At 44.9% G+C, this 24926-nt stretch overlaps 1 protein-coding gene across 5 annotated transcripts in view; it reads right to left on the bottom strand.

Annotated features, from left to right (window-relative positions):
* Nucleotides 1-5897: 5897 nt before the first annotated feature.
* Nucleotides 5898-24926, bottom strand: part of ARVCF (ARVCF delta catenin family member) — a 219760-nt gene continuing 200731 nt past the window's right edge. For 4 of the 5 annotated variants that reach the window (XM_088532301.1, XM_088532305.1, XM_088532300.1 and 1 more), the window contains 9 exons: nt 18949-19076; nt 18388-18538; nt 16802-16994; nt 15866-15977; nt 15179-15269; nt 13887-13940; nt 9879-9970; nt 7328-7441; nt 5898-5995 (listed from right to left, as the gene is read on the bottom strand). In XM_088532301.1, the coding sequence (XP_088388427.1) occupies nt 7340-7441; nt 9879-9970; nt 13887-13940; nt 15179-15269; nt 15866-15977; nt 16802-16994; nt 18388-18538; nt 18949-19076 (923 nt within the window). In that variant the 3' untranslated portion in view covers nt 5898-5995; nt 7328-7339. The remainder of the gene's footprint in view (nt 5996-7327; nt 7442-9878; nt 9971-13886; nt 13941-15178; nt 15270-15865; nt 15978-16801; nt 16995-18387; nt 18539-18948; nt 19077-24926) is intronic. The other variant, XM_088532303.1, reaches the window with a different exon arrangement.

The following is a 24926-nucleotide window of genomic DNA, read 5'->3' as shown; positions in this document are numbered from 1 at the left end:
TGCCACCTGCAACAACACGTTACTGTCTTTAGTGTCTTTACGAGGTGACCGGGTTCACAGGCTTTGCTGGGTTTTGTCTTCCTTCATGACAAACGGAAACGTCCCGTGTCTGGGTGCATGGGTCTCCACACTGATCTGATCAACACACTGAACCTGCCTGACAGACTCACTCCTCAGGAGAATTGACCAGAACAGAGCCTCTTACTTGATCTGATTCCTCCCCCCATCACAGCAGCAAAATTAAATTATTTGGCATATCCCAAAAATACCACTTTCTCATTTCAACCAAATCTCATGCAGAGTTCCAATAAACTTCTGTTATTCTTACACATTCGTATTTATGAGTGTACTTGCACATGTTTGAGAGACGTGAATTCTTTGTAAAGTCACAAAGCTTTTATGACCAAGTTGGGAAATGTCAATGGCTTCCCAGGTGGAAAAGTCATCAGCGAGTTCAGCTTATGCTCCGGTGCCAAACGTGCAGACCTTTGAACAGTGACACAGCTGTCTCTCCTGCAGAAATACTCTTGTATATTAAAAAGGAAAACAAACAAACAAACCATGATCTACCATTCCAAGTCCTTACAGGGCTTTTATGCTATGACAACAACATATGGCAATGAATCACAATTTCCAGCTCTACTGGTTTAAAGGATATTTCAATTGCCCTCATTACCACTGAGCTTTTACTAACACTCTGAGTGCTGACCTGAGCTAGGATTGAATAATCCCCTGCCACAGAAAAGTGCTGTCATCAGGGCAAAGAATATTTGCAATACCTAATGTCACAACAACAACAAAGATAACCAATGGCACGGGTATTCTTTCCAGGCATGGTTTATTGAAAACACACCAAATTGTTATCCTACATACCTGGTTTCTAACAAGCATTCTACTTGTCTGTGTTATGGAAAGGTCCTATAATAATAATACATTCTGTCACGGTAACATTTGTTCTATGAAAAGCATAATCCACCTTTCTTCCCCTCCATACTCGTAAAATCAAACCACTCTAAGTGTTTCAGTTTATAGTACAGTGTAAATACAATGCAAAATCCCACCAGTCTAAACTACAGAGAGAGAATGTTGAGCAGTATTACAGAAAACACATTGTTGATTTTTTTTAATTCTCCTACCATGAAAATTTTAAGGCACATGATAGTTACAAACACATTAGCTACTAATTACCAGTAAGCTTCTTAGTCTAGTTATTTTGTTTTTCTGAACAATAAAAACCAGATTGGCAGGCCTTGTAGTATCTTCACTATCCTTCTCCTCACCTTGCAACTGGACTTCAGGTTATCCTACCCCAATGTAAAACTTAAGACAGGAGGAGAAAAAAAAAAAAGAAAAAAAGAAAAGAGAGGTTCATAATACCTTCCTTTATTGTACTAGGTTAGTTACTATACCAATAAATCAGAGAATTTCTTTGTCAAAGATAAGGAAATATCAGATTTCAGCGGCATCAACTCAAACTTTGTGAGAAGCTACGCCTATATAAACACCTTCAAAATGCGTAAGAGCATGACCAAACCCAAGGGCACAAAACTGTGGAGTGAAGATATTGGCACACTGTAGTTTTCGCTGAGTGAGCAGTTAGAAAGCAGAAGAGACTCTACCTGCCCTCTAAGGCGCCCGTTTGGCCTCAGGAGCTTTGCCTACGCTACAGGTTTAAGATGTTTCTCTCACAGGCAGCTGAGCCCTATGAGCTCAGCTTTAAGGCAAGTAGCAGAAGATAACCCACCACCTTCCAGCTTGCCAAGCATAAGCCTCGTATGTTTAGAAAACATCACTAAAAGCTACTCATTAGAGCTGGCAAGGACCTACTAATTTGTTGTAACAAGCACACAACTCCCAGCTTTTCCGGTGCGTCCCTTATCACGAGTCACTTCCTAGCCCCAAGTCACTCCTGATGATGTCTTTGCAAAGGAGACAAGATTTGCTTTCGTGATGCAGAAGCGGTCAGAAGCCGCACGCCTGAGCGCACCAGGAGCAGAACTAGGACAGGCAGCTGTTTTGGGGATCAGGACCTGCAGCTGCCCGAGCTGTTGAATTCTGCACACACACACACCTGGGAAGCCTTGTCACTATTGCCCACACACACAGCTTGAAGCTTCATAACGGAGTCTTGGCTCGCAACAACCCCACTGACATTAGTGCCTTAGCTTCTTCCTTTCATCTTTTCTTCTTTTTTTTTTTTTTTTTTCCTAAAGAAAAAACAAACTTCACAACTGAGTAAAGACGCTTAGGAGATGTGCAAGTCACCTCCTAGGGAACAAAGTTCTGCAGTTGTTATCTGCCTTCCAAAGCCTCCTCCCTCCCTCGTGTTATCTAGCCCTCACGGGGCTAACCGATTCCCTTCTCTTCGCAGGAGCGCTGCAACTCCGTGTCTTCCTTCCACAACCTTCCTTCCCATTAAAGTTCTGTAGATAAAAATCCCTTCTACGCCAGCCCTTCACTGGCAGGTTCCTTGTGTTTGCACAGTGGAGCCAACAGGAGGAGGTCACACACACCTGAGCCCTACGAGCTCCCCGCCTGGAGCAGGAGCTACAGGCCCTACTGCAGCTTTAGCCACATACACACACGCACACACAGCCGCCTTCCCTTCTTTACATGCAATCCCTGCTGCCAAAATAAGCTCAACGTTTACTGGTCCATTCACCCACATCCCAGAACAACTCCAGCAGCCCAGACGCATCGCACACGCAGGGGAGAGGACGGGTGAGGGCACACACCACACCAGGGCTCCCACAAGTGAGCTCGTGGGTGCAGATACGAGGGGCACTGGCGATTTCACCACCTTCAAAACTCTTTGGACTTCGGCTGGTGGGCTGACGGTACCAAGTGATAGTCTCATGTACAGCCACCACCGTCCCTTCTCTTTCCCTCTATCTCCAAACAACAGCCTGGGGAGAAGAGCAAATCACTGCAGCGCTGTTGATGGGCTACCGCTTACTGCTACATGCTTGGGAATTAATCCTTGTTCTGAGGCACAGGAAGGAGCGGGGGGTAAAGAAATGTGATCCCAGGAGAAGTCTTGGCAACACGGACTTGATGTTTCACCTCTTGGCATACCTACCCTTTGCTCTTCTGTAGCAGTGAACCACATTGCCATGAGCACTCACCGAGGAAAAGAGGAGCTGTTTGCTACAACGAACCCGGCAGCCAATTCCATCCACCCCGACAGGGAGGTCTGCGTATCGCGGGATGCAGTATAAACACAAAACAACTCTGGGATAGGATCCAGATTCACTTCTCAAATACTCCTCCAGGGCTTTAAGACTGGCCTATTAATGACAGAGGTCAGAGTAGATTCCAGTCCAGACTTCGAGGGTCACCACAGTGCCCCACTATGACCCACAGAGCTGGCACGGGAGGCCGTGGACAGTCAGCCTCTAGTCCCATCACTGCCTCCCTCCTGTGGTTTTCTCTGGTTACCTCTTGCTGGCTTTGGGATAGTTGTACAATAACTAAATCACAAAGTCTTAGCAGAGATTCCTTTCAACAGTCAGGTCTTTATTTTAAGTGAACTTTTGCTCAGACTCCTTTGGTAAATATATGGATCGAAGTAGATCAGGGACAGACTGACAGCACGGCCCTTCTCTTACACTGTTCTAATCAGCTACAAACCAGGTTCCATTGCTAATTACTGAACGTTTTTAAAAAAATCCTTTCATATACAAAAAGAATACACCAAGTACATAACCAATAGTGATATAAAACTCTTCTGTGTAGCTTGGTTAAAAGGGTCTCCGCGTATTGGCAGAACAAGTATGAAAAGAGCACCATTGATAGAATATACAGTCGAACTATGAATCTGGTTTTGTTGCCACACTTTATGTCTACACACAGAGAGATGCTGCCCCTGACACAAATGCAGATAATCACAGATATATCTCTTTGCTTCCCTTGATCCGCTGAGCATCTTTGGCTCAAAAGGACCCTCATGCAGGTGAAAAGACAAATCTTTGCTATCTTAGTTTGCTCCCAGCAACTTACACCTTCCCTAGGATCTAGAAGTGACCACTGCAACGTGCTTGGAAGATGAAGGTCAGGAAATGGAGGGGGTGAAGGAGCATATGTATCATCCACATCACTGACAGCTTCTGGCATCAGCCTTTTTCCCTGAATCAACAAATGCTTCCTTCTCCTGCAAACTACTTAACATGGTTTTGTCAACCTATCCTCTGCATAACAATATATATATATAGATATATAGATATTTTTATTTATTTATATATATGTATTCATGTCAAATTTTTAATATACTCAAGAAGATACAAAGCTCTTGGTACTTGCCCTTTTTTTAAAAAAAGTTTTTAAATTTTTTTACAAAAAAATTTAGGTGTTTACTATTACAGTAATATTTTGTGGGAGGTGAGGTTGTTATTTCCCCTTTTTAAGTACAAAGGAAATGGCAGGCACTAAAAAACCCAAATGACATTTGCCAGATTAAAAAACTGTGCTTTCCAGTTGCACTGTTTTTAGGATGCTGTTTAGGAGTAAATGTGGCAACCAAAGGATAACGGCAACCAAAGAAAATGGGCAAAAGGCATCTCTGAGGCTAAGGAGACACGCGCTTCCTGTCCTCACCTGCTGCCCTTCCTTGACCAATGCCTGCAGAAAATCAGTGTTCTGAGCTCGTTTAGTCCACAACGTTTCTAGATACTGTAATATGCAGAGTATGTTCTCAAGAGGTAAAAATTCTTCCTTACAGAGCGTGGGCGCCAGCACTTTGAGGAGAACCTTTGCACACGGATGATTTTCACACCAACTGCAATGTGTAATCTCAAAACAGAACCACAGCAACAAATAAAATATGATGATGATTAAAAAAAAAGAAAAAACTCCAAGCCAGTTCCCTTTGTGGCATTTTTCATCAGGATCTATAGCTCAAAGCAAACATGGATCCAACAGTGATCAAGTTACTGAACATAAATGATAGACTCATCTAAAGTTTATAGTGTGGAAATAAAACATTCTACAAAAAAGCTCTCGTTTCCTTCCTCTGATGTGTTAACAGCTACAGCAAAAGAAATAATGTTAAAGATTAAATCATTGTCAATGCAACACTGGCACATGTAATATGCAAGAGCTCCTTACTGCAGTCCTCAAGAAAAAGAAAATAAAAAGCCAGCCAGCTCCATTTCTCAGAGATTTCTGAACTGGGGACACTGAAACCGTCAATAAACTAGTTTTCTTATGTGGAAGTAAAAACAGAGCCATTACAGAATTCAAACGGCAGAAGTATTGTACACCAGATTATAATGATAATATAGCAGTGTGATTGATATAGCTTACTCTAAAAGCAGATTATACAGCTTGCGATTTTGCCATCTACTCTCCAGTTCATTCAACCAGCATTTGATAATTTTCTTCCATATTTCTCCTGTGATTGAAATCCAACATACTCACTCAACATTCCTGCACTTCCTGTGGAAATAATGAAGAAAACCTCACTTTTTTTTTTGTCAAAAAGCCTTAAAAATGTTAGATTCATAGTCCAAAAAAAAAAAAAAAAAAAAAGGGGAAGTAAAACCCCCAAAACAAAAAGAACCCCAAACCAGAAAAGTGCTATTACCCTCACGTCTACCCCTATGATATTTCAAATATTCTGCAGTATCTCTTTCGCTTGTGAAGCTGTCCTCGTCCCTGCCGCGTGACGTCCGCTCCTCGCGCTTGGCACCATCCGCACGTTAGCGTCATCTAAGGCGGCCGCAGAAGCTTGGAGTCTCCGCTCCCGCTTTCCTGCTTCTCGCAGGGAGGGAGGGACGGGGAGGCGGCTGTTTCTGCTGGGAATGTGACTGAGTCGAAGAGCCAAGTGTCCTGCTGTGCGGCCTGGTGCGGCGGCCTCTCCCCTCGCAACCCGCGGCCTGGTCAGTGATGCGGCGCCCTCCAGCTCCCAATGGCAGTGGTGACTAATGAGATCCTCTGTGTCGCTTCAATGGATTTTTTTTTCCCCCCTCAATTAAAAAAATGTGGTTGGACTCTAGCCCTGCAAAATAAAGTCAAAACTGATTAATGCTGGCAAGACACACATCCTTGGTGATATCCATCGCCCACTGGGAGGACAGCAGCTGGAAATGGCAGCGTGTCTTCAACCCAGGGGGCTCCCGAAGGGGTAGGGACTGCGAAAAGGGGAGCAGTGACCCTGCTGAAGTCTGTATCCCACCCGAATTCACTGCTAAGAGCCAGAGGAACACACAGGCACCGCACACGTGCCTGTCCCTGCGCGTTGGCTGGCTCTGACACGCGGCAGAGCCCGGCCCGCTCCGCGGCTGCTGAGGGAACCCGGCAGCGCTGCGGTGCAGCCAGGAAACTGCACGGAAACACTTGGCACCTACACTGCAATCTGAGGAAGATCGACGAGCCCAAACTCCCCCCGTTTTCCTGCCGGCGAGTGAAAGTGATTTCCAGGGAGCATTATGGAAGGGAAAAGTGTTTCTCATTTTGGAAGTTGGGCTTTAAGGGCCTTTTGTCCACTCTGACCAGAAAGCTGCCCAGTGCCTTCTCACGGGTCACTAAGGTATTCCTTTAGCTGCAGCCAGGGCACGAAACCTGCTGCTCCAGACATTGCGTCCCACCTGATGAAGGGCCAGTACAGCAAGAGGGGAGGCCTGTCCAGCAAGACAGCAGGAAACAGATTAGCGGTGGCAGGAGTGCAGAAAGGCCAGGGCCATTGCTAAGAAACTTGGCACTGAGGCAAGGCAGAAAACTGGAAAGCAACAAAAAGGCCTTTTTCTTCTTTTTAAGCAACAGAGAAGGAATGTGAAAGTGGGAGCTGCAGTTCAGCTTTTATCATGTAACTAGAATCACCTCCCCTCATCCCCAGATCTTGCAAAGTAACTGTGTATGGCCACCAGCTTCCCTGCGGACGGGCAGGGCTGTGTAATTCATGGAAACCTCAGGAGACATCCATGAGCAGCCACAGATCTGCTTTTCCTCAAGTCTCAGGCTAATCCTTGGAATGAGTCTAGAGGGAAAGTGGCTGAAAGCAGGACCATGCTATTCAAATTCATTCCCATGGCCTGGCAGCAGAAATCTTTCACATTCAGTTGACAACCCATCATTCAAGATATTAATTTTCTGTCTGGTTACTTGACAGGTTATTATTTAAATCAAACAGCTGTTTTTGGTTGCGTTTTATTAAAGATGCACTGAATAATATAAACACTGCTCTTTTTCAAAGGCATTTTCATTTATCTGAAAGGACCCAGTTAGCGGTTAGCCATTTCTGCTAGAAAAGATTCTGAGGGATTCCACAGCGATACATCTCATGCACAAGACAAGTTAATCACTAGCACCAATTACCATTAAAAGGACCTACCATGCATGCAAATTAGACCCAGGAGTCAACAGGCTGGGGTTTAATGTCACGGGCATCCACCAGATTCACCGAAGCCCTGTTACTCCTGTTAATGTTTTTCCTATTTGTGTCATTCTGCAGCACAGGGTGAGGAGTTAAAAGCAAAACAGAGCGGATTAATCAAACAAACAAAACCAACAATAAGTCAGCTCTATGCAGCACAAGGGAAAATTAGTGGTAGAGAAAGAAACGAGCTCAGCAGAGGCACAATACCGATGAAAGCATTTGCAAGAGCCGAATAGCTGCCATCATCCCTGGCATCGTTACTCACAACTCTTGGCCACTCTTACAGATGGTTATTGGACAGTTCCCGAGGCAGAAAGCCCACAGGTGTGTGTGTTTCCCCAGACAGGGAGGATGAGCAGCGCTCCGGCTCTGCCCCGTGCCGAGCAGGCCGGCGCACTGCAGCGGGACAGCAGCCTCCGCTCGGGCTCTCGCCCATCCCTAGGAGCAGGAGGCAGCACAGCCCACGGCAGACGCCCTGCAGAGGTGAAATGTTCCTTCCCTGGCTCCCATGAAGGCAAAGCTGCGACCCCGCTGGGTTGTGCTTCGCTGCAGACCTGCCCTGGCAGTTTGCACAGCTTGGCTTGATATTGAGGGAAAATGTATTTATGCATTATGTCATTTTAATGAATAACGAGTGGCAAAGACAACAAGCACTTGTTAAATCTTCCACCTTAGCTATTTTTCCTTCAAAAGGCTTAATTTCTGTCAAGCTCCTTTTGCTTGACATTGTATGTCACTTAGCACATTAATTCCTTAATATATAATAGAACTGTGAGGAGGGAATCAGAAAGTTTTCCCTGTTATCTCCGGATCAGACAGAACCATTTCTTGCCACACCAGAGCAAAAAGGGAGAAGCACCAAATAACCTCAATATTGGCTCAATTGCATTGGTTTCAAAAATGAATGAAGGGGGCAAAGCCTCCTCCAAGGGAAAAGGTGAGATTTTGCTTCTTGTCCAACTTCACCTTATCACACACACATGAATCTGGAAGGGTCTGATAAAAAGGTGATTGCAGGGTTTTCTTTAATAAGCAGTACCACAAGTATAAGCTTAGCAAAGGAAGCTTAAAACAGGAAAACTGTGCCAGCTGTTCTCCTGCAATGAGCTTTAATGTTGGTAAAAGCCTCCTAAACAATATATACCATTATCTTTACCTATTTATAGTATTGGTCAAATGAAAAAGAGTGCAAATTGCTACTTAAAGCACAGGTCAGTGTCAGATCAGCCCTGTTACCCCAGACTGTTCACTCAGGGCCTGCTCATAAGGAAGCCCACAAGGTTTGGCACTGTGGGCCCTGTGCAATCACAAGCTGAGGTTACATTAATCAGAAGGCTCGTTGAACAGTCTGCAACAAGGTGCTAAACCCAGGGCTGGCAAACTCGAACAGCGAGCTGTGCTTAGAAGATGTGCAGCTGGATGAAGCAGGTCCCCAGGGTATTCCTTCAGGGAGAGGCAGGACACAGCGGCTGATGCATGACCAGACAAGTTAATAGAGGACATCTTCCTAGTTCAGGAGCTATGGAAAGATTCTCCTCCAAAGCTTAATTTTATTCCCTTGCTCAATATGCTGGATTTTCCTTTCTGACTGAAGTTTAATTGTTTCCACCAAACATGAACTGTGTGGATTTTCTGATATTATCAGGGACGTGCTGAAGGTTATTGAGGACGGCTTTCTGCAGAGTAACAACAGTGTTTTCCTGTCACCGACTCTTGCTTCACTGGCTTTTTTTCTCCTCCCTAGAGGCAACCTATTCATGGTGGGGGGGGAAACAACCACCACCACCACCAACACACAAAAAAACCCCCAAAAAAACAACTTTGTTTTGAGGCCAGGGACGTGATGGCCATGGCGTTGTTAGAAGCATTAAGCAACTTATAAAGTGATTTACTGAACAGGAACATCAATGCAACGCAAATTAGTCAAAGCCCATTAAGCCACATTTGCACAGAGCAACAATAAGAGCAGCTTCATGAAGTCAGATTTTTAAAATTAGCAGGTTATTCAAATTTGCTTTTACACAGGGCACACGCAGAGGAATAAGCAGGTCTCCCTCTCCGTCCCTGCGGCCTGATGCCCTCGTCAGGGCTGTGAGAGCTGGAAATGCAGCCCGAGCCCCGCGCGGACACGCGAGCTCACACCTCCTGGTGATGGTGACAGCCACGAGGGACAGTGACCGCTTGCAGCGACTGTGCTCAGGACAAAGCCTGAGCTGTTGCACTCTTTGGGGTGAGGAAATGTCCCTGGATGAAGGTGGCAGAATAATCACATTCTATTTTTACACCCACATCCTTTTGCAGGAATATAGCATTCACTTTCGCACTGCAAAAGCAGCACCTTGTTTTTATTTCTTATCAGCCAAGCAATCGGTTATGAAATGGTGCCTTTCTCTCAGAAAACCCTTCAGAGCCCCCTGGTGAGCAACTAGCAGACATTTTTTTTTTTATGGAGGCTCCCTTTCTTTTTAAGGGCACCAATAGTTTGCAGCAGTAAGAAGCAGCTCACTTTTAAAGGTTCCTTCTCTGAGGCATCCCCCGTGTTATCGCTGGTCTTGAACTTGCGCTCCTTGTCCCGGTGGTCAATAGTGGAGTATCCATCTGAGGAGGAAGGATACGAGAGTCAGGCACCCAGCACCCCTGAGAGCAGCAGCAGAGCTGATGCTGCAGCGCCCAGGAGCGAAGACACAGGAGACCAACCATCCCGACCCGAAGATGCTGGCAGCCTGCTTTTCACATGCTCTGCAATTTTATTTTTATCAGCTTAAAACAAAACAGAAAAGCCCTCTTTTTGTCTCGCTGCCAGATGCTGGCGCTCATTAGTGAGCAGCCCTGTTTTCGTCCCAGCCGTTGCAGTTTTGTAGCGTGCCCAAGGAAAGCAGCAAGTTGTCATCTCACGCCCCGGGCTAATGAGCTCCAAATTCAGCTCAAATCTTCTGTTCCTTGCTCAGCTGCCTCATTAATTGGCTGTGTTCATTCTCTGAGTGGTCCTGCAGCACGTTCCCACTCTTCCCAAGCCCGACTGCTGGCAGGACATGACTGTAATTTGGAAGGGCCCTTTTCAGAGCACCAAAAGAGCCCGTCGAGTTGGAGGGGACCTTGATGCAAACCCTGCTGTGCAAGGCCCGTCCCTCAGGACAAACTAGCACCTGTTGGCAATTCTTCTCCTGACAACTAAGAAATAATATGAATATATAATTAAAATGAGGAAGGAGAGTGAGAGAGGCCTTTATAGAAAAATAGTTCTAATTGTTTCAAAAGCTTTACTTTGAACCTTTGCTGTCAGCCAATACAAATCTTATTTTCTTGACACATCAAATTCCCCTCGTTATTGGTGACAAACAGACCCTCTCACACTCTGCTGTGGCAGCATTGTCATCTGAAGCAAACGACACATTTATACTTCTCACTAGGCTTTTGTTTCTCCCTATGTAATTAAGAGATCATTAATGCATTCATGTCTTGACAAACTGAATTCTTAGAACAGCCCAAAAGAAGTTTCACATAAAATACCACAATGCTCTTCTCTTGGTTTACTGCCCACAACCGGTCACCTAAGAAAAATAAGTCATGTTTTTGTGGGGTTCCAGAGGCATAAAGAGGCCCTGTTTGCCCACACAATGGTAGCACATGGAGCCAGAATAAATTGCATCAGAGTCACAGTGCAGGGCTCTAAATGATGTTTATGCTGGCTACAATCAAGCTACTTTTAAAAAAGCTGAAGTGTTCCTACTGTCTGTGAATGACAGGGTGCACAGACCTTCTGCGAGCGCTCGAGGAGCTGTGTATTTCGGACAGGTGTAGTAACAGATTCCACAACCACGCTGCCTGAAAATAACTAAAGCATTTTTGAGTTATACTAGCAAACAGATCTTAAAGCTGGAAAATCACTGCTACACAGAGCAATGATTGCTTACAACTATTCGGTGTCAACGAAGATACCTAACATTCTTGCCTGTCCCTTCCAAACAAAGGAAGGAAAAACCCACCAGCTGCAGCAGCCACCCAGGCACATTCCCGGGGGAACACAGGCCAATAATTCTCTTCCCGATGACAGGCTGATCCTGATAATAAGTCACACACAAATCTAAAGACTCATTATTCATTTGGGAACCAAAAGTACACATAGGTATACATTTAATGATGGAAACATGCTGCCTCTCAGAAATTCAACCTCGGAACAACTGAGGTAGCTCTATACAATGAAATATTAATTTAAGCTCACAGAGCACTTTGTAACAGATCACCCATGATGGCATTACAGAAATGCAGAACACTTTTTTAGAAGGAATTGACAGGATGCAAAGGGAAACCTTTAACCCACGAGCAGAAAGCCAGAGCTAATAAGGTGAAATATGACAGCTGTGATATTTTCCAGGGACCAAGGTCAGGAGTAAGGACTGTAATCACAGAAAGTTAAAAGCACAGCAGTTCTTTACCACTATTTTAAAAAAAACCAAACCAAACAAACAAACCAAACAAAAAATGCTTAACCAGGATAGCAACAGCAGGAATGTTAAACTTTTGCCAAATGCTAGGAATCTAGCAACAAAAAACCACTCAGGAACTTCAGTTTTCAGATCTGCGTTTGCAGACGCTTTGCAGCCAGCTCGCTGCTGCGTGGTCTGCACGCGAACGGTGCCGCACGGCAGCACCACCGCGTTACGCGCTGCTAAAAACCACACTGCGCCGCGGCCCTGTCGAGATAAACAGCAGCAGAGATAGGAGCTGCACGATCTGACCTAATAAAATGAGATATATCTCCAAGGAGTCTGCACTGGAGAAGCGATACCTCTGTGCCCCAAGGGCAGCAGCTTTCTGATGGAATTAGTGAGCACTCCCTCTTCCCCATTTCTGTTTCATTATAAAAAAAAATTAGTATTAACACTGTTTCTATGGAATAAAGGAGGAATATGGAATAAATAAATTGTGCTGCTCCAGCACATAAGTGCATTATTCTGAATTAATACAATTCAGATTACAGATTTATATCGCTCAAGAGAGGCCCTCCCCATTCTGAAATGAGTGTTTTTTTCATTTCTCCATTTGTCCTTGGCTTGTTTACTCCTTTCTTAACCTCCTGCTTGCTGTCTTGTGTATCGCTTCACTGAGTATCTTCCATTCACTCTGCAGTGAGGTGTTTGTGGTCCTCACAAACCACAGGACCGAGGGGCCTGCTGCGTCAGTCCATCTGTGCCTCGCACAGCTCTCAGCTTATTAAGATTAAACCTCCAGTGCCTTCAGAAAAGAGGATGAGGAGAGTCATGCCTGAGGATGGGGATGCAGGGCAGGGCCACCTGAACACACATCCCTGGCCAGAGCACCTCTTGTCTGACCGTGGGCTAATCAAGGCCCCGATGCAGATGTACACAGCTCACAGATGTGGCTAATTGCCTCAGAGCACAGGCCTGTCGCTTCCACCAGCTGCTCCGGGCCACGGCCCCCTCGGGCAGCACCGTGACAGCGACGTTGAGCATCTTCCCTCCGTGCACAACCACTGTCTGGAGCTGACAAGGTCTGACAGACCTGAGAAAATGCACCCCACTTGTCGAGCTCTGCCCTAGCCCTCACGTTGCTCCCAGCAGCAGGAAGCTGCTGCAGTTATATCAAGGCTCAAACAAGGAGCACTGTGGTAACGCAGCACCTGCCAGCACACTGATCCCGCCAGGCCATCGTCCCCGAAGCCACTGCCTTCCACTGTGAGGAGAAACACCTCGCTGCTCCCTTAGGCAAAGTACATATGGACAGCTGATCCATATGGCAGCTGGGATCTCATTTTGCTGACAACATGAAAGGCATTACACCCCAGTGATCTAACTTTCAAACATGGTTTTCTGACATGCCTTTTTTTTTTTTGCCCTTTTTTCAGCTACAGTGACGAATAATAGTATGTCAAACAGCTTGATTTGGAGGCATTAATACAAAAATTTAAGCACAAATACTGCCAAATTGGAGGAACTAAAAGAGATTCCCAGGGGAATAAACACCACCAGTAAAGAAAAAATCTACAAGTCAAATTGCAGAGCTTATCAGCCTCAAAGCACTTCTTCAAGACAGTGTGCATTCATTCTCTTTCCAGAGGAAAAGATAGGCTCAGTTAGATGCAGGTAAGTTAAAAGCAGAGCCACAATTGTTATATATATTATTTTTAGTGTTACTATAAAGTGCCTTTCAACATCTTTTCTTTTCTAAAAAATACTAAATTTCTCTGAATCTCAAGACTTACAGATCTGTAATATGGCATGCAGCTGCTTCAATGGCCAGAGACCACAATGCAAGTTGTGCTGGTATTTCTCCATTATGTGTAAGAGTAGTGGAGTGATTGACACATACATGGTATATGTATTTAAATAAATAAATAAATGACATCTGATCTTTTGTAAGGTAAAGTTCTGTTTTTAAATGTCAGCTTTATCCATTTGAAAGAATATCACCTAGAGAAACAGTTGAACTTTCCTGTGAGTGACAGTGTGCTCTATTGAAACAGACAGGGGATTCGATCTATGACTAAATTTACCTGGGCCAAGCTCATCCATAGGTATCATATCACGACTCCCAGACTTCTCGTTATCTATAAAACAGAAGCATCGAAAGCGTTTGTGTTACACTTGCTTTTTTTCAACATGTGGTAGTTTTAAATTAGAGATAGAAACACTATCTATAGACACTGTAGACACTTATAAAATACTGAACACAAAGACTACTTTAAAAAATATTCAATTACTATTTATTCAGAAAGAAAAGTTTGACTTAAGCTCTCCAGAAAGCACATACATTTTTGCACGGCAATATGTAACTCCCTCTTTCCCAGTAGTAACAGGATTATCAGATCTGCTTGAGACCTTCTATTAGTGTTACTAGAGAGCATCTCTCTAGGCTTCCCCAGAATAAAAGAGAAAGAAACTAAGGAAGGGTGCAGCTTCACATGACACATAATCCAATCAGCAGCCTGCTGAGCCAACAAAAAGCTACCCCACAAGGGAAACAAATACTTTACTGCTGGATCAGCAAGCTGATCCTCATCATCCTCTGCCTGCATCATTTGCCAGACTGGACTGAAGACAGTGAAGGTGAGGTAGAAACACACAGAGAAGAGCGGGGCTGATAACCTGGCGTAACTTCAGGTTACTGCAGATGCAAGTGCAACATCACAAAGCAGACCAGATTTCTGGAAAGAAGTTTTAACACCAGATTGCTAGAAACCAGAAGCAGGTTCAGAGTCAAAGAATCATAGTGGAATTAAAGCTGGAGCTACACCAGTGTTTGCACAGTTGTGTCAAGCCCAATAAACAAGCACAGTTAGGTCTAGCTAGCACGTGAATAAAACATCTCCAATAAAAACATGCATGACAAATAAAGCAGTACCTCCAAAACAGGTATTTAAAAAAGAAAAAACAAACAAACAAAATAAACAGGATGGAGTCAACACCCTAGGGGTAAGCTAGTGCTAAAGGCCAAGCACAGTCAGGGCAAAGACTGCATTTACTAATATAAGATGTTCTCAAACATGGTTGTTTGTGTTCTAATTAAGCTTCAACTGATGCCTATTCAAAGACTTCCAGGAAGATTTAACTGATAAGTTTGTTTTTGCATCTTGTATGTAACATTGGCAGTGTGCTTTTCATGGAGGAGGGAATACTATCCATATAATTAATAGAACTGATCATTTTTGGGACTGTGGGGTAAAGAACACATAAGTAATACATTTTTACTCTATCATACCACAGATGTGGTATGTGGTATATACAGATGTGGTATGAAAGCCAAAAAATAAGCAAGTAAACAAAAGTGGTAACAAGCAGAACTGACCTTGACTTTTATCCACCAGAGGCAAAGTGCTGTCGTCATAGCCAGACTTGCCAGCGGTACCTTTAGAACCCTTTGGGGCTGCAGAAACGGACTACGAGACACAACACACGAACAAGAATTTGCCACTTTGGCAGATCGAACAAGAAAAATAAATAAAGCAACCGTATGGGGTGAGATCATGGGATTATGCTAAACCTCCCTTCAGACAGCAACATGGCACGGCGGTATTTTCATACAGATTTGTTGGTGGAATCTTTTTTTTTTTTTTTTTTTTTGTCATCTGGATGGTTGCACTGTTAGCCTGTAAAAGGAGCTCAGCCTCTCAGAAGCAAAGGTGAGGACGTTACACATCCAGAGGAGGTGGCTGCCTCAGGCCACTGGATGGAATATGTTTGGAATGAGACAACTGAGAAAGAGAAATGTTTGCTCTTTCTCCAGGAAAGTGGGGAGGGCATTTGGCTTTAAGCAAAGTTGCATTCTTCCAAAAGCAAAACAGCTACACAGGCCGCTAAGAAACATATCCGGCCAATATTCATGATGCTGTGATTGAAATAGCAGAATACACTGTTCTATAACCTAAAAGAAGTCTCTAAGCCCCCGGTCTACCACACATTAATATTCAACTAAGTTAGGATAAGACACCTTCCACTCAGGAATTCAACAACTACCGAGACCCAACATCTCTACCTGGAAATGGGACTTGTTCCATCCATCCTTCTGCAGGGCATTTCGCAGCTCTTTATAACTCCAGATCATCTGAAGGACGTGAGATGCTGCTTTTGTTTCTCTGGGAGACTGGCTGATTTGCAAGATAAAATTAGAATCTCAAATACCAAGAAATACAAGACCTTTTACACTTTGACTTTTTTTGCACTCGAGCAATACCCAGGAAGTACATGGTGACCCTTGGCCTTATAGCTGCCATGAAAAAAAAAAGGATTTAATTCTGTTTGGGTTTATTTGGACTAGGAGTAGGATGGAGGGGGTAGCTCTGGTATTTCCTAACAATGTAAACCAATGAAGCCTTCAACTATTCTCTGATAATTTTGCTAAAAATACACTTAAACAAATAAACTATCTGAACTAGATGTACCTCAAACTATTTTTTTCTAAGCCAGTCAGAACACAGATTTCAACATAATCACACAGTGGAAATTTGCCACTTCAAACTAGCACCATTGGCCTCTCAGTCAGAATGCTCAATGTACATTCATTAGCCATTTGGAGCTTACAAAAAATGAAATTTTGTAACTGCTCTTTCAGGAATGCTGCCACAGGTGAAAAGCCTCCTGCTCTGAAAACAAAGGTCATGGCTTCATTGCAAATGACAACTGCTGAATGCATGTATGTTGCTAAAGATAAGATAACGAGACTAAAATAAGACTAAGAGAAAGCATGCCCTTACAGCACAGGTGTTTTATTCAACCTTTTTCTTTGGCCAATTAAACCTAATAAAGGTACAGACTGATTATGTGTTTTTACTGCCCATATTAGTTGCTTTAGATACAACTTGGAAGGGTCAGCATGCTTGTATACTTTCACAAAGCAAAGCAGTGCTGTTCATAGTGACATTTTCATGTCTGCAGTGAGTTTTTGTGCATTTTGCCTTCAACTATCACTTACCTTGACTTGCTGATAGCTACCAACTTCTGAATGCCCTGCGTCTGGATCAGAGACCTTGCGTTTTCTGAACTGTCAGTAATGATTTCATGGATGGTGTTCAACACTGCAACCACTGTGTCCTCTTCCAAGTTCTTTGAAGACCTCTGCTGCCTGCTGGGCAAATTTCTTACCAGTTCACCCATGGCATAACTACCTAGAAAAGGGAAAAAGATACCATTAGTCTTTAGTCAGACAATAATTCCACCTTCCCACCCTGAATTCTAAAATTCAAGGATGTTTGCTAGGTCAAAAGATGTTATAACATGTTTGGAACCTCAAGACTACAGCTTTATGGTTTATTTATTACTAATTATTTCAAGGTGATTTAAAGTAGATATCCAAGAGAAACTACTACATCACGAATGCTAAAAGGGATTGAGGGGAAAAAAAAACACTTTTCAGTCTATATTGAGAATCTTACGGCCAGCATCCGTCATACTTTGCAGTGCCTGAGGCAAAAAGCAGCCAGTAGCTGCAGCTAATGCCACATATTCATGCTAATACACGCACACAGTTTACTCAACTTAGCCTTATAATAGGCCTTCTGGGGCAAGGAGAGCGGCCATGCATCTATTAACCTTCCCCCAGCAAAGGCAGGAGCGTTTCCTCCTGGGTGCAGTTAGCCTTCACAGCATGTAGTACCAGGGAAAAAAACAAGGAGTCCAAAGTTTATCACTCCCCGGAGTCTGTCTGTACCTTTTGCTGAGCTACACCTCTGAACTGTTAGAAAAGAAGCCTGGTGTATTGAGGCAAAATTGCAGCTTGTTATTTATTGGTATCAGCTTGGATGGTGGCATTAAAACATGGAAGGAATACTTTCTGACCTGACAAGGTTATAGTTTAAGCAAGTACCTCAATTAAATGCAGAGGCAACCAGAGAAAACTCAGCTCACAGCTGAACCTTTCTGATTCCCACTTACATGCAGGTGAAGGCCCCTTTGCTCCCTTAACTGGGAGTCACTGAGCACTGTGGAAAAATCAAAGTTGAAGGAGCAGTATCTCAACTCTAAGTTGTCAAGCGTCAAGCTCCTATAGCAACTGCACTGCAGAAGAATGAGATGGGAAGGAGGAATTCACTGGTGGGAAGAGGGCACAGCTTCACATCCAGGTCCACTGCGCTGCCCTCGTATAGCTCAGCATGGCAAGCAGCAGATTGCAGCTCCAATCTACACGGGAGCCACCTGTTTGAAATCACTCAATGTGACCAGGAGCTCACGTGCCATGTCAGCCAAAGCTTGAAGGAAGGCAAGCAGCCTCTTACCAACCCGCCTGATCCTCAGCATGACCATACACCCTTCCTGCAGAGATCTACGTGTTTTTACTCCTGAGTTGCAAAGATTTGCCTCAAAATGTTGCTTGTTGGAAAGGGTTGGAATTACATTGTGAGATGGTAATCCTCCAGTTGCTGGCTACACAGAGTGGTTTTAGATACTGCTGATGGCAACTGCATATGAAAGGAACCCTACGCTCAGGAGAAAAAATGTGGGATCTCTCCATCTCTCCTGTGTATCAAAAACTTCACCCAGTAAGAAACAACCAGAAGATACCTATAAGATCTTTATTGCGACGATCCATGGAAAGGTTTCTCAGGGCAATTGAGACAGCCCTCACAACCTTGTCAGAGTCAGACTGGAGAAGCTCCACGAGCACCGGCAGGCCCCTCTCCTTCCGCACCGTGGCACGGATGTACGTGGACCACTGATCAGAACACACAAGGGAAGAGAAACCACAGAGCTTTGTGAATTCACAGATCCAGAATGCACTTTCCTGAGAAATCTGGCAATCCAATGAATTAAATATCTAGGACGCTTAAATATCTAACAAAAGGCTTTGCTGAATGAATGCAGCAATGGTTAAGTAGCTTAAATATTAAAACCTGCTTAAGTTCAAGCCATCATGAGTTCAGTGACACTCTTGCTTCACAAACACCATCTGTCCAGAAGATGCAAAGCATCTCAAGTGGGGAAATAAAATGGAACTACCTGCTTGGGGTTCCCGTATCCCCTCTTTTAAAAGGCAAGCAAATGCAAAATAACAGTGAACTTAAAATGGCATGTAGCTTTGTCTTTAGCAAAAAAAACAAGAGACAGACTGAAGACTGCACTCACTGTCCAGTTCCCAGCGCTGAGGTTCTGCAAGGCCCCTGCTGCAGCTTCTAGGGTGTTGAAATTCTGACTTTCGGTGAGGATGGAGAGATACAGCCGAACCACATCTGGCTGGTAGAGTAATTCAAAGCCTGCGGGTGGGAGAAGAGAACAAGGAGGTCAGAAACAAGAGAAGCAAAAATGACAATGTGTGAGTGAACACACACTAAACCTTTACTTAACGACATACGAGAACAGCTGAGAGAAAGCTACACCACAGAAAGGAGGATTTCTGCCACGTTCAGGACATTTTAGCCACACCTGTTGAAATCAGAGCACACAGGAATTCATCCAGGGCATTTTCCCCTGCACTGAAGATCCATTTGCTGACCTTAAGGTTGATGGTTCTCTCTGCTGAAACCTGCTCTGCTATAAGCTTAACTCGCAGCCTGAGTATGTGTATGTAAGAACAAGGTGACAAGAGAGAAGGGCTGTTTACAGGAATAGCCACTTTTCCTCTCTTGACTTTGTGCAAATTCAACTGGCACTCTTCTTTTTTTCTTTTCTTTCTCCCTCCATTCAAAACAATCTCAACAGCTTTACAGACACAAACAATATTGCCAAACAGAACAAAGCCTCCTTGCCAAAGGACGCAGATGCCAACAAGGCTCCTCACATGCCCAAATGGTAGGTGCAGAGAGAAACCATGTCAGCCGTTAGGCCAACCCAGCAGTGTCCACCCGGACGGTGCCGCACGTTAACGGAGCAGCCCCAGAGCCTCTGCTTCAGCTCTGCAGCACGACAGGAACGAGAACCATCCCCAGCTCCGCCAGGCATTTCCTTTTGTGCTGCCGAGAGAGTTACTGACAGCGGCCTCTGTGTCTCAGATTCCTCATCCAAGGGATTGTGACTTATCCATCAACCCGCAGTACAGGAGGATCCCGTCTGGGACAAGAAGTCCCCTGTCCTAGAGACGACACAACAGGAAGGCATCAGGTATCTACAGTGTTCTGTGATGCCAGTTACTGATTTTGTATCAGTGTATTCTGAAAGGGAAAGATAGATTTTTTTTTTCCCCTGAATGTATTATCACTCTACATTATCTTTAGACTATACAATATTATTACACGGGGCTATAAGTAATTGGCTTTTATACAGCACGGCCCTATTTTGTCATCATAACTTTCCAAGTTAGTAGCAAGTTGTTGCATATTTTGAAGCAATTTTATCTTTTTTCCCCACTAAGTGTGGCATGACACATTGCATTAATTAGTGAGGAAAGGCAAGCACCCCATAAACAACTCCATAAACAACTCGCCAGCCAGATAAAAATCTCAGAGTTGATGGTGCTGTTCAGATTATGTCAATGAAAAGTTAATTCTCCCAAAGTATTTTAGGAGTGTAAAAAAGGCACAAGCAATCTATAATAAACACAGACTCATCTGCAATCACTGTAGCTGGAAAGTATTTCTTGGTTAATGGCTTTTGGGGAGTTTGCAGAAAGTGAAATTCAGCAGACATTACCTGCAACAGTATTACTAGGGGGAAAAAATGTCATAAAGGAAACATGAAGATGGGAATGAGCTTGGGGCACAAGGAAATATGAGGGTTCTTATGCAGAATAATTTTTCTGTATTTGTACGCATGCAAAAAATATCTTCCACATAACAAGGTGCTATCCTAAAATAGTGACATAATCCAAAGCAAGTTTTTTACTGGCAAGACAGAAAGCCCCCACACCCAAACTAAAACCCTCAAAATCACCTGCTCCTCACTTTGTGCAGCACATGGCACAGATGGACTTTCAGTCTTAGCACAAACCTAGACCCAAGCAAACGGAACAATGAAATCCCATCAAACAGGGATTTTCTTGAAAAAGTCTCCATTGTGAGAGAGCATAAAAGGTGCTGTAACCCAAAGCCTTACCTTCATATACTAACTTTTTCTGGATTTTTCATAATAGTTATGGCTAGGGGACTACACGAGCCACGATCTCAGAATTCAAAATGCAAGACCTTGTATAAAACCAAGCCATAAACACAGGGCCGTGTTAACCCCCTGGATACAGGGTGCTTATTTGTTCTACTGAACCCAGAAAAGAGATTTTGCCTGCAAGCTGAAAGCCTGATGTGTGCACAAGGGTACATGGGCTCTGCTGTTAACACTTCCCCTCTTTAACTTCCCCCGCATCCCGGCACTCTCGCATGCCTCAAACACCCAAATAATTAACCTGCCCCATGTCTGTGGCTGGTTTTAATGCCATCACTTGCTTGTTACATGACACTCTGCAGATACGTGCAAGCCACAACAGATGGCAAGTCCCACAGGCATCCTGCCAAGCTATTCTACCTTCTTTCCTCTTCTCCAATGTCTTCGCCTTGCACTGGGATCACTGCCCTCTATATCGAATGCTGAAAAAAGACTGCAGTTAATTTAATACATGAAGCATAAACACTGGTATAGTTTTTCTCCATGCCACAAAAAAAAAAAAAATCTGTGATTATTTGACTGCAATATGACCTTCAGATCACATTTTTCCTCTGCCAATTCATAAAGTGGATTGGCAGTCTAAGAACAGCTCAAGATAAAGCACCACTACCTGATAATAAGCACACGCTATTCCTTTCCTTAACACTAAAAGTCAAAAAATCTCTTGGGATAGTTTATCGGAATTTTGACACTACTGTTTTCAGTAGTCAGATTAGCCAAAAAATGAAGGTTCATAAACAGGGAACATGATTCTAGGACATGCAGCACACCTGTATTTGAACTCAGACTTGTCCGTGGTTGAACAAGTAGCAATTCTTTAGTCAACCTCCTCTGATGGCCTTGTTTTTAACCGCCCAGTAATACTTTTAGCATACTTGGAAACAGCCCCACACATCCACCATCCCCTGTTCTTTAAGAGCAGTCTATAGCCTGTCCTTTGAGGCAGCCTATATGTTCTTTATTGGCTGGACAGGTCTGCCTTAGTCTCAGAGTCCCACCGTGCCAGCGCTTCTGAACAAGTCCAGCTCTACCAGCAAAAGGAAGGCAGAAAGTGCTAAAAGAGAGAAATGTGAATGTTCCCCCATGGACGGCTGCTCATTAGCAGAGATGAGAACCTAAAAGGAAGAACGTTCCTGCTGCACCTGGGGGTTTATACTCCTCACCGACAACAAGCTGACACTTTAAATAAACATTATAGCCCCTTAAAAAGAAAGAAACAAGTTTTATATTTTCTCCATCAGCCTTCTGTCCTATGGAATCCATCTTTCTATTTATAGGATGTAATTTGTCTGTATTATTATAAATTTCCTTCCAATACTGTGCAGAGGCCTCACACATTTTTCCATGAAGCGCTTCATGTGCATTCCTGGGAAGCACAGCTGGTCTCACCTCCATTAAGCACCTGCTTCTCTCGTAAACTGATTTCCTTAATTTCGAGATCATCTTAATTATTTTTTCAGGTAATGCTGCTTTGTGCAAGATGTGGCTAATTGCTTATATCCATGTTTTAAATGGAAGTGAAAAAAGAGGGTCATTAGTGATTAGCAACACACCAAACAAACAAAAAAACCCTACATTATTCTTTTCTTTAGAAAGCTGTTTTAATTATAGTCCAGATTTAGCAATGTCTGGACTTTTCCATAGGTTACAGAATTGTGCTGAGTTAGAATCTATACCATTTCCTTCTGTAAAAGCATAGGTATCAGTTGTTGCTTTTTTAACTGGAAAAAAAGCAAACAAATCAACTATTTTTGCTTTTGCCTTTTAGAGAAAACGCCTTTGGTGCTGATGCCATCGAGGATTTTCACAGCCTCTGAAGCAGCCCCCGACCACTGGCAGGACCGTGTACACAGGGGAAGATCTTTCACACGAGCCCCCTTTTCACCACCGTGCCCTAGTCTCCTCGTTGGGCAATAAATGACAGTTAATTGCTTCTTTGCATCAGAGTCGCTCGAAAGTGGCCGGGGAATTAGGTTTGTGTGAAGTTCACACTACGGGGAGGCGCCAAGTGGATTATCCTCCATTTGCCCACAGAACAGCAACAGCCCAGACAGTAATTCCGAGCGTGCACGGAAAAGGCCCGAGGAATTCCCGGTGGCGATTCCTCATCCACAACCCAGCCCTGGGTCTCCGTGCCGAGCACGACGCAGCAGCTCCCCATCGTCTCCTCCACAGACCTTGCTTTCCTCTCCGCAATGCTGACACAGTCTGTGCATAGCTACATGCTGGCAATAACAAAACACTGCACCAGGTGCCTTTGCCTGATACGCCAGCTTAATCCCAAACTCCGACAACTCTTTGGAGCAAGGTTGCCAGATCTATTCCCCTTCACCACCCGCACCACGTAAGGGTTTATTCTTTCCTTGGAGGCCATGAGCTCTGCTGCTGCAGGAAGGCTGAGCAGCTTCCTCATCTCTCCTTACAGACACCTTCACAGAAACTCTGCAGGCTCTTCTATAAAGAAGCTCATTTCATACAACGCTGACAGGATGTTGGCAATGCAATGAGGAAAAAAAAATAGTCTGTTAGTCCTAGAAAAACAAAATCACCAAAACTGACTGCAATAGCTGCTCGTTCTTGCCTCGCCCGTGGGCACGTTTGCATCAGGGTTCTTACTCAGACCACTTCCAAAGCCAGCTCCCCAACTGCCTCCACTTGCTGTACTTCGCTTCCCAGAGCAGAGCAAACACCAACGGGGCTCCTTTAGGATAAAGCCAACAGGAGCCCTCCAGGGACATGAGACACTTCTGGCTCGCGGCAGGAATGCGGTAAGAGCCGGAGCAGCCCGGGGCAAAGGCTCCCGACGTGTTCCTGACACCCGCGGCCTGGCAGCCGTGCCCAGGGCCTGGCTCCACGGAGCGCTCGCGCGTCGAGGCGGCCCCGTGGAGCGCGGGATGTGACAGTCACCAGCAGATGGAGCGAGAGGAGCCCGCACGGCACCGCTCGCAAGGGCATCCACGCGCTGCGGCGCCCAACGCCCGGGAGCCGCCGAGAGGGGAAGGGAGACGAACAGAGAAAGAATAAAGCAAAGAACCACGGCAACAGGGCAGAGCAACCAAGAGCCTAGCGGATCTTGGAGTCCTGCCCGTTTCACCAAAGGGCGGGTGACTCCAGAACAAGTTGTCTGCCTCACCGTTGCAAGTCAAGCTGCTGCAGACCCGGGTTCACAGCTCTTCCCTGCAGACACTTTCTCAGCACATGGCTGCGGCCAAGCGGCCCCGCAGCTCAGCCTCCCATCCCAGGGAGGCCTCGGCCTCAGCGTGGGTTCAGCGCACAGGAGAGAAGCCTCAGAGCAGGGAGTGCTTTTCAGTTGACTTTTTATAAAGTCAGTAAGTGGGTCCTTAAAATAAAAAGGAGGCCCTTTGGCTCCATCCCATCTTACGCTGTGCTTCAGCACCGGGCGTGTGAAGCAGGAGGGCTGGTTCTAGCGGAGCCGAACACCGCAGTGATCGATGCTCTGCACGGAGCTGCGCTTGTCAACGAGTGTCATAGCAGAGGGACAGCAAATTTCTGCAGCAGGGGAAGGGGAAATAAGAGGGGCAGGATTTGGAGCAGCCTCTACAGCTTCTGCTTCAAGGCTGAGTGCCGGCAGGAGCAGCGTTACACTCACTGCAGAGGTTCAAACCAAGAGCGCTGTGTTCAACACCGAGCAGGAGCTCAAAGACAGAGCAGCCTTTGAGGAGCGCTGAAAAGAAGAGCCCGGATAACACAGGGCACATGAGAGCCCACTCAGGCATGTGGGAAGGTCTGAGAGGGGTTTCTATTTAGAAAACACACACCAGTCTGTGACCTTTCCAACTCAGCTCCTCAATCGCACAGGTGGTCTAAAACTACCCCAGCTCTCCCGTTTACCACCTATTCCCACAGTGGGAAAAGCAGTGGCTCGCTAGGTAGGGAGGGACACACACAGCCCCCTTATCCCCCCAAGGAAGGGATGCTCCAGGGAAGCCAGCAGCCCTGCCAGGGAGGAGGCACCAGGAGCTGCAGCCGAGCCAAGAGGCAGCGGGAGGGAA

The sequence above is a fragment of the Tinamus guttatus genome, unplaced genomic scaffold (genome assembly GCF_059628265.1).
Source record: "Tinamus guttatus ecotype Peru unplaced genomic scaffold, ASM5962826v1 Tinamus_guttatus_pri_ptg000459l, whole genome shotgun sequence".
Classification (NCBI taxonomy): Eukaryota; Metazoa; Chordata; class Aves; order Tinamiformes; family Tinamidae; genus Tinamus; species Tinamus guttatus.
Note: the sequence above shows the minus strand (reverse complement) of the source record. Positions and strands in the feature narration are given on the sequence as shown.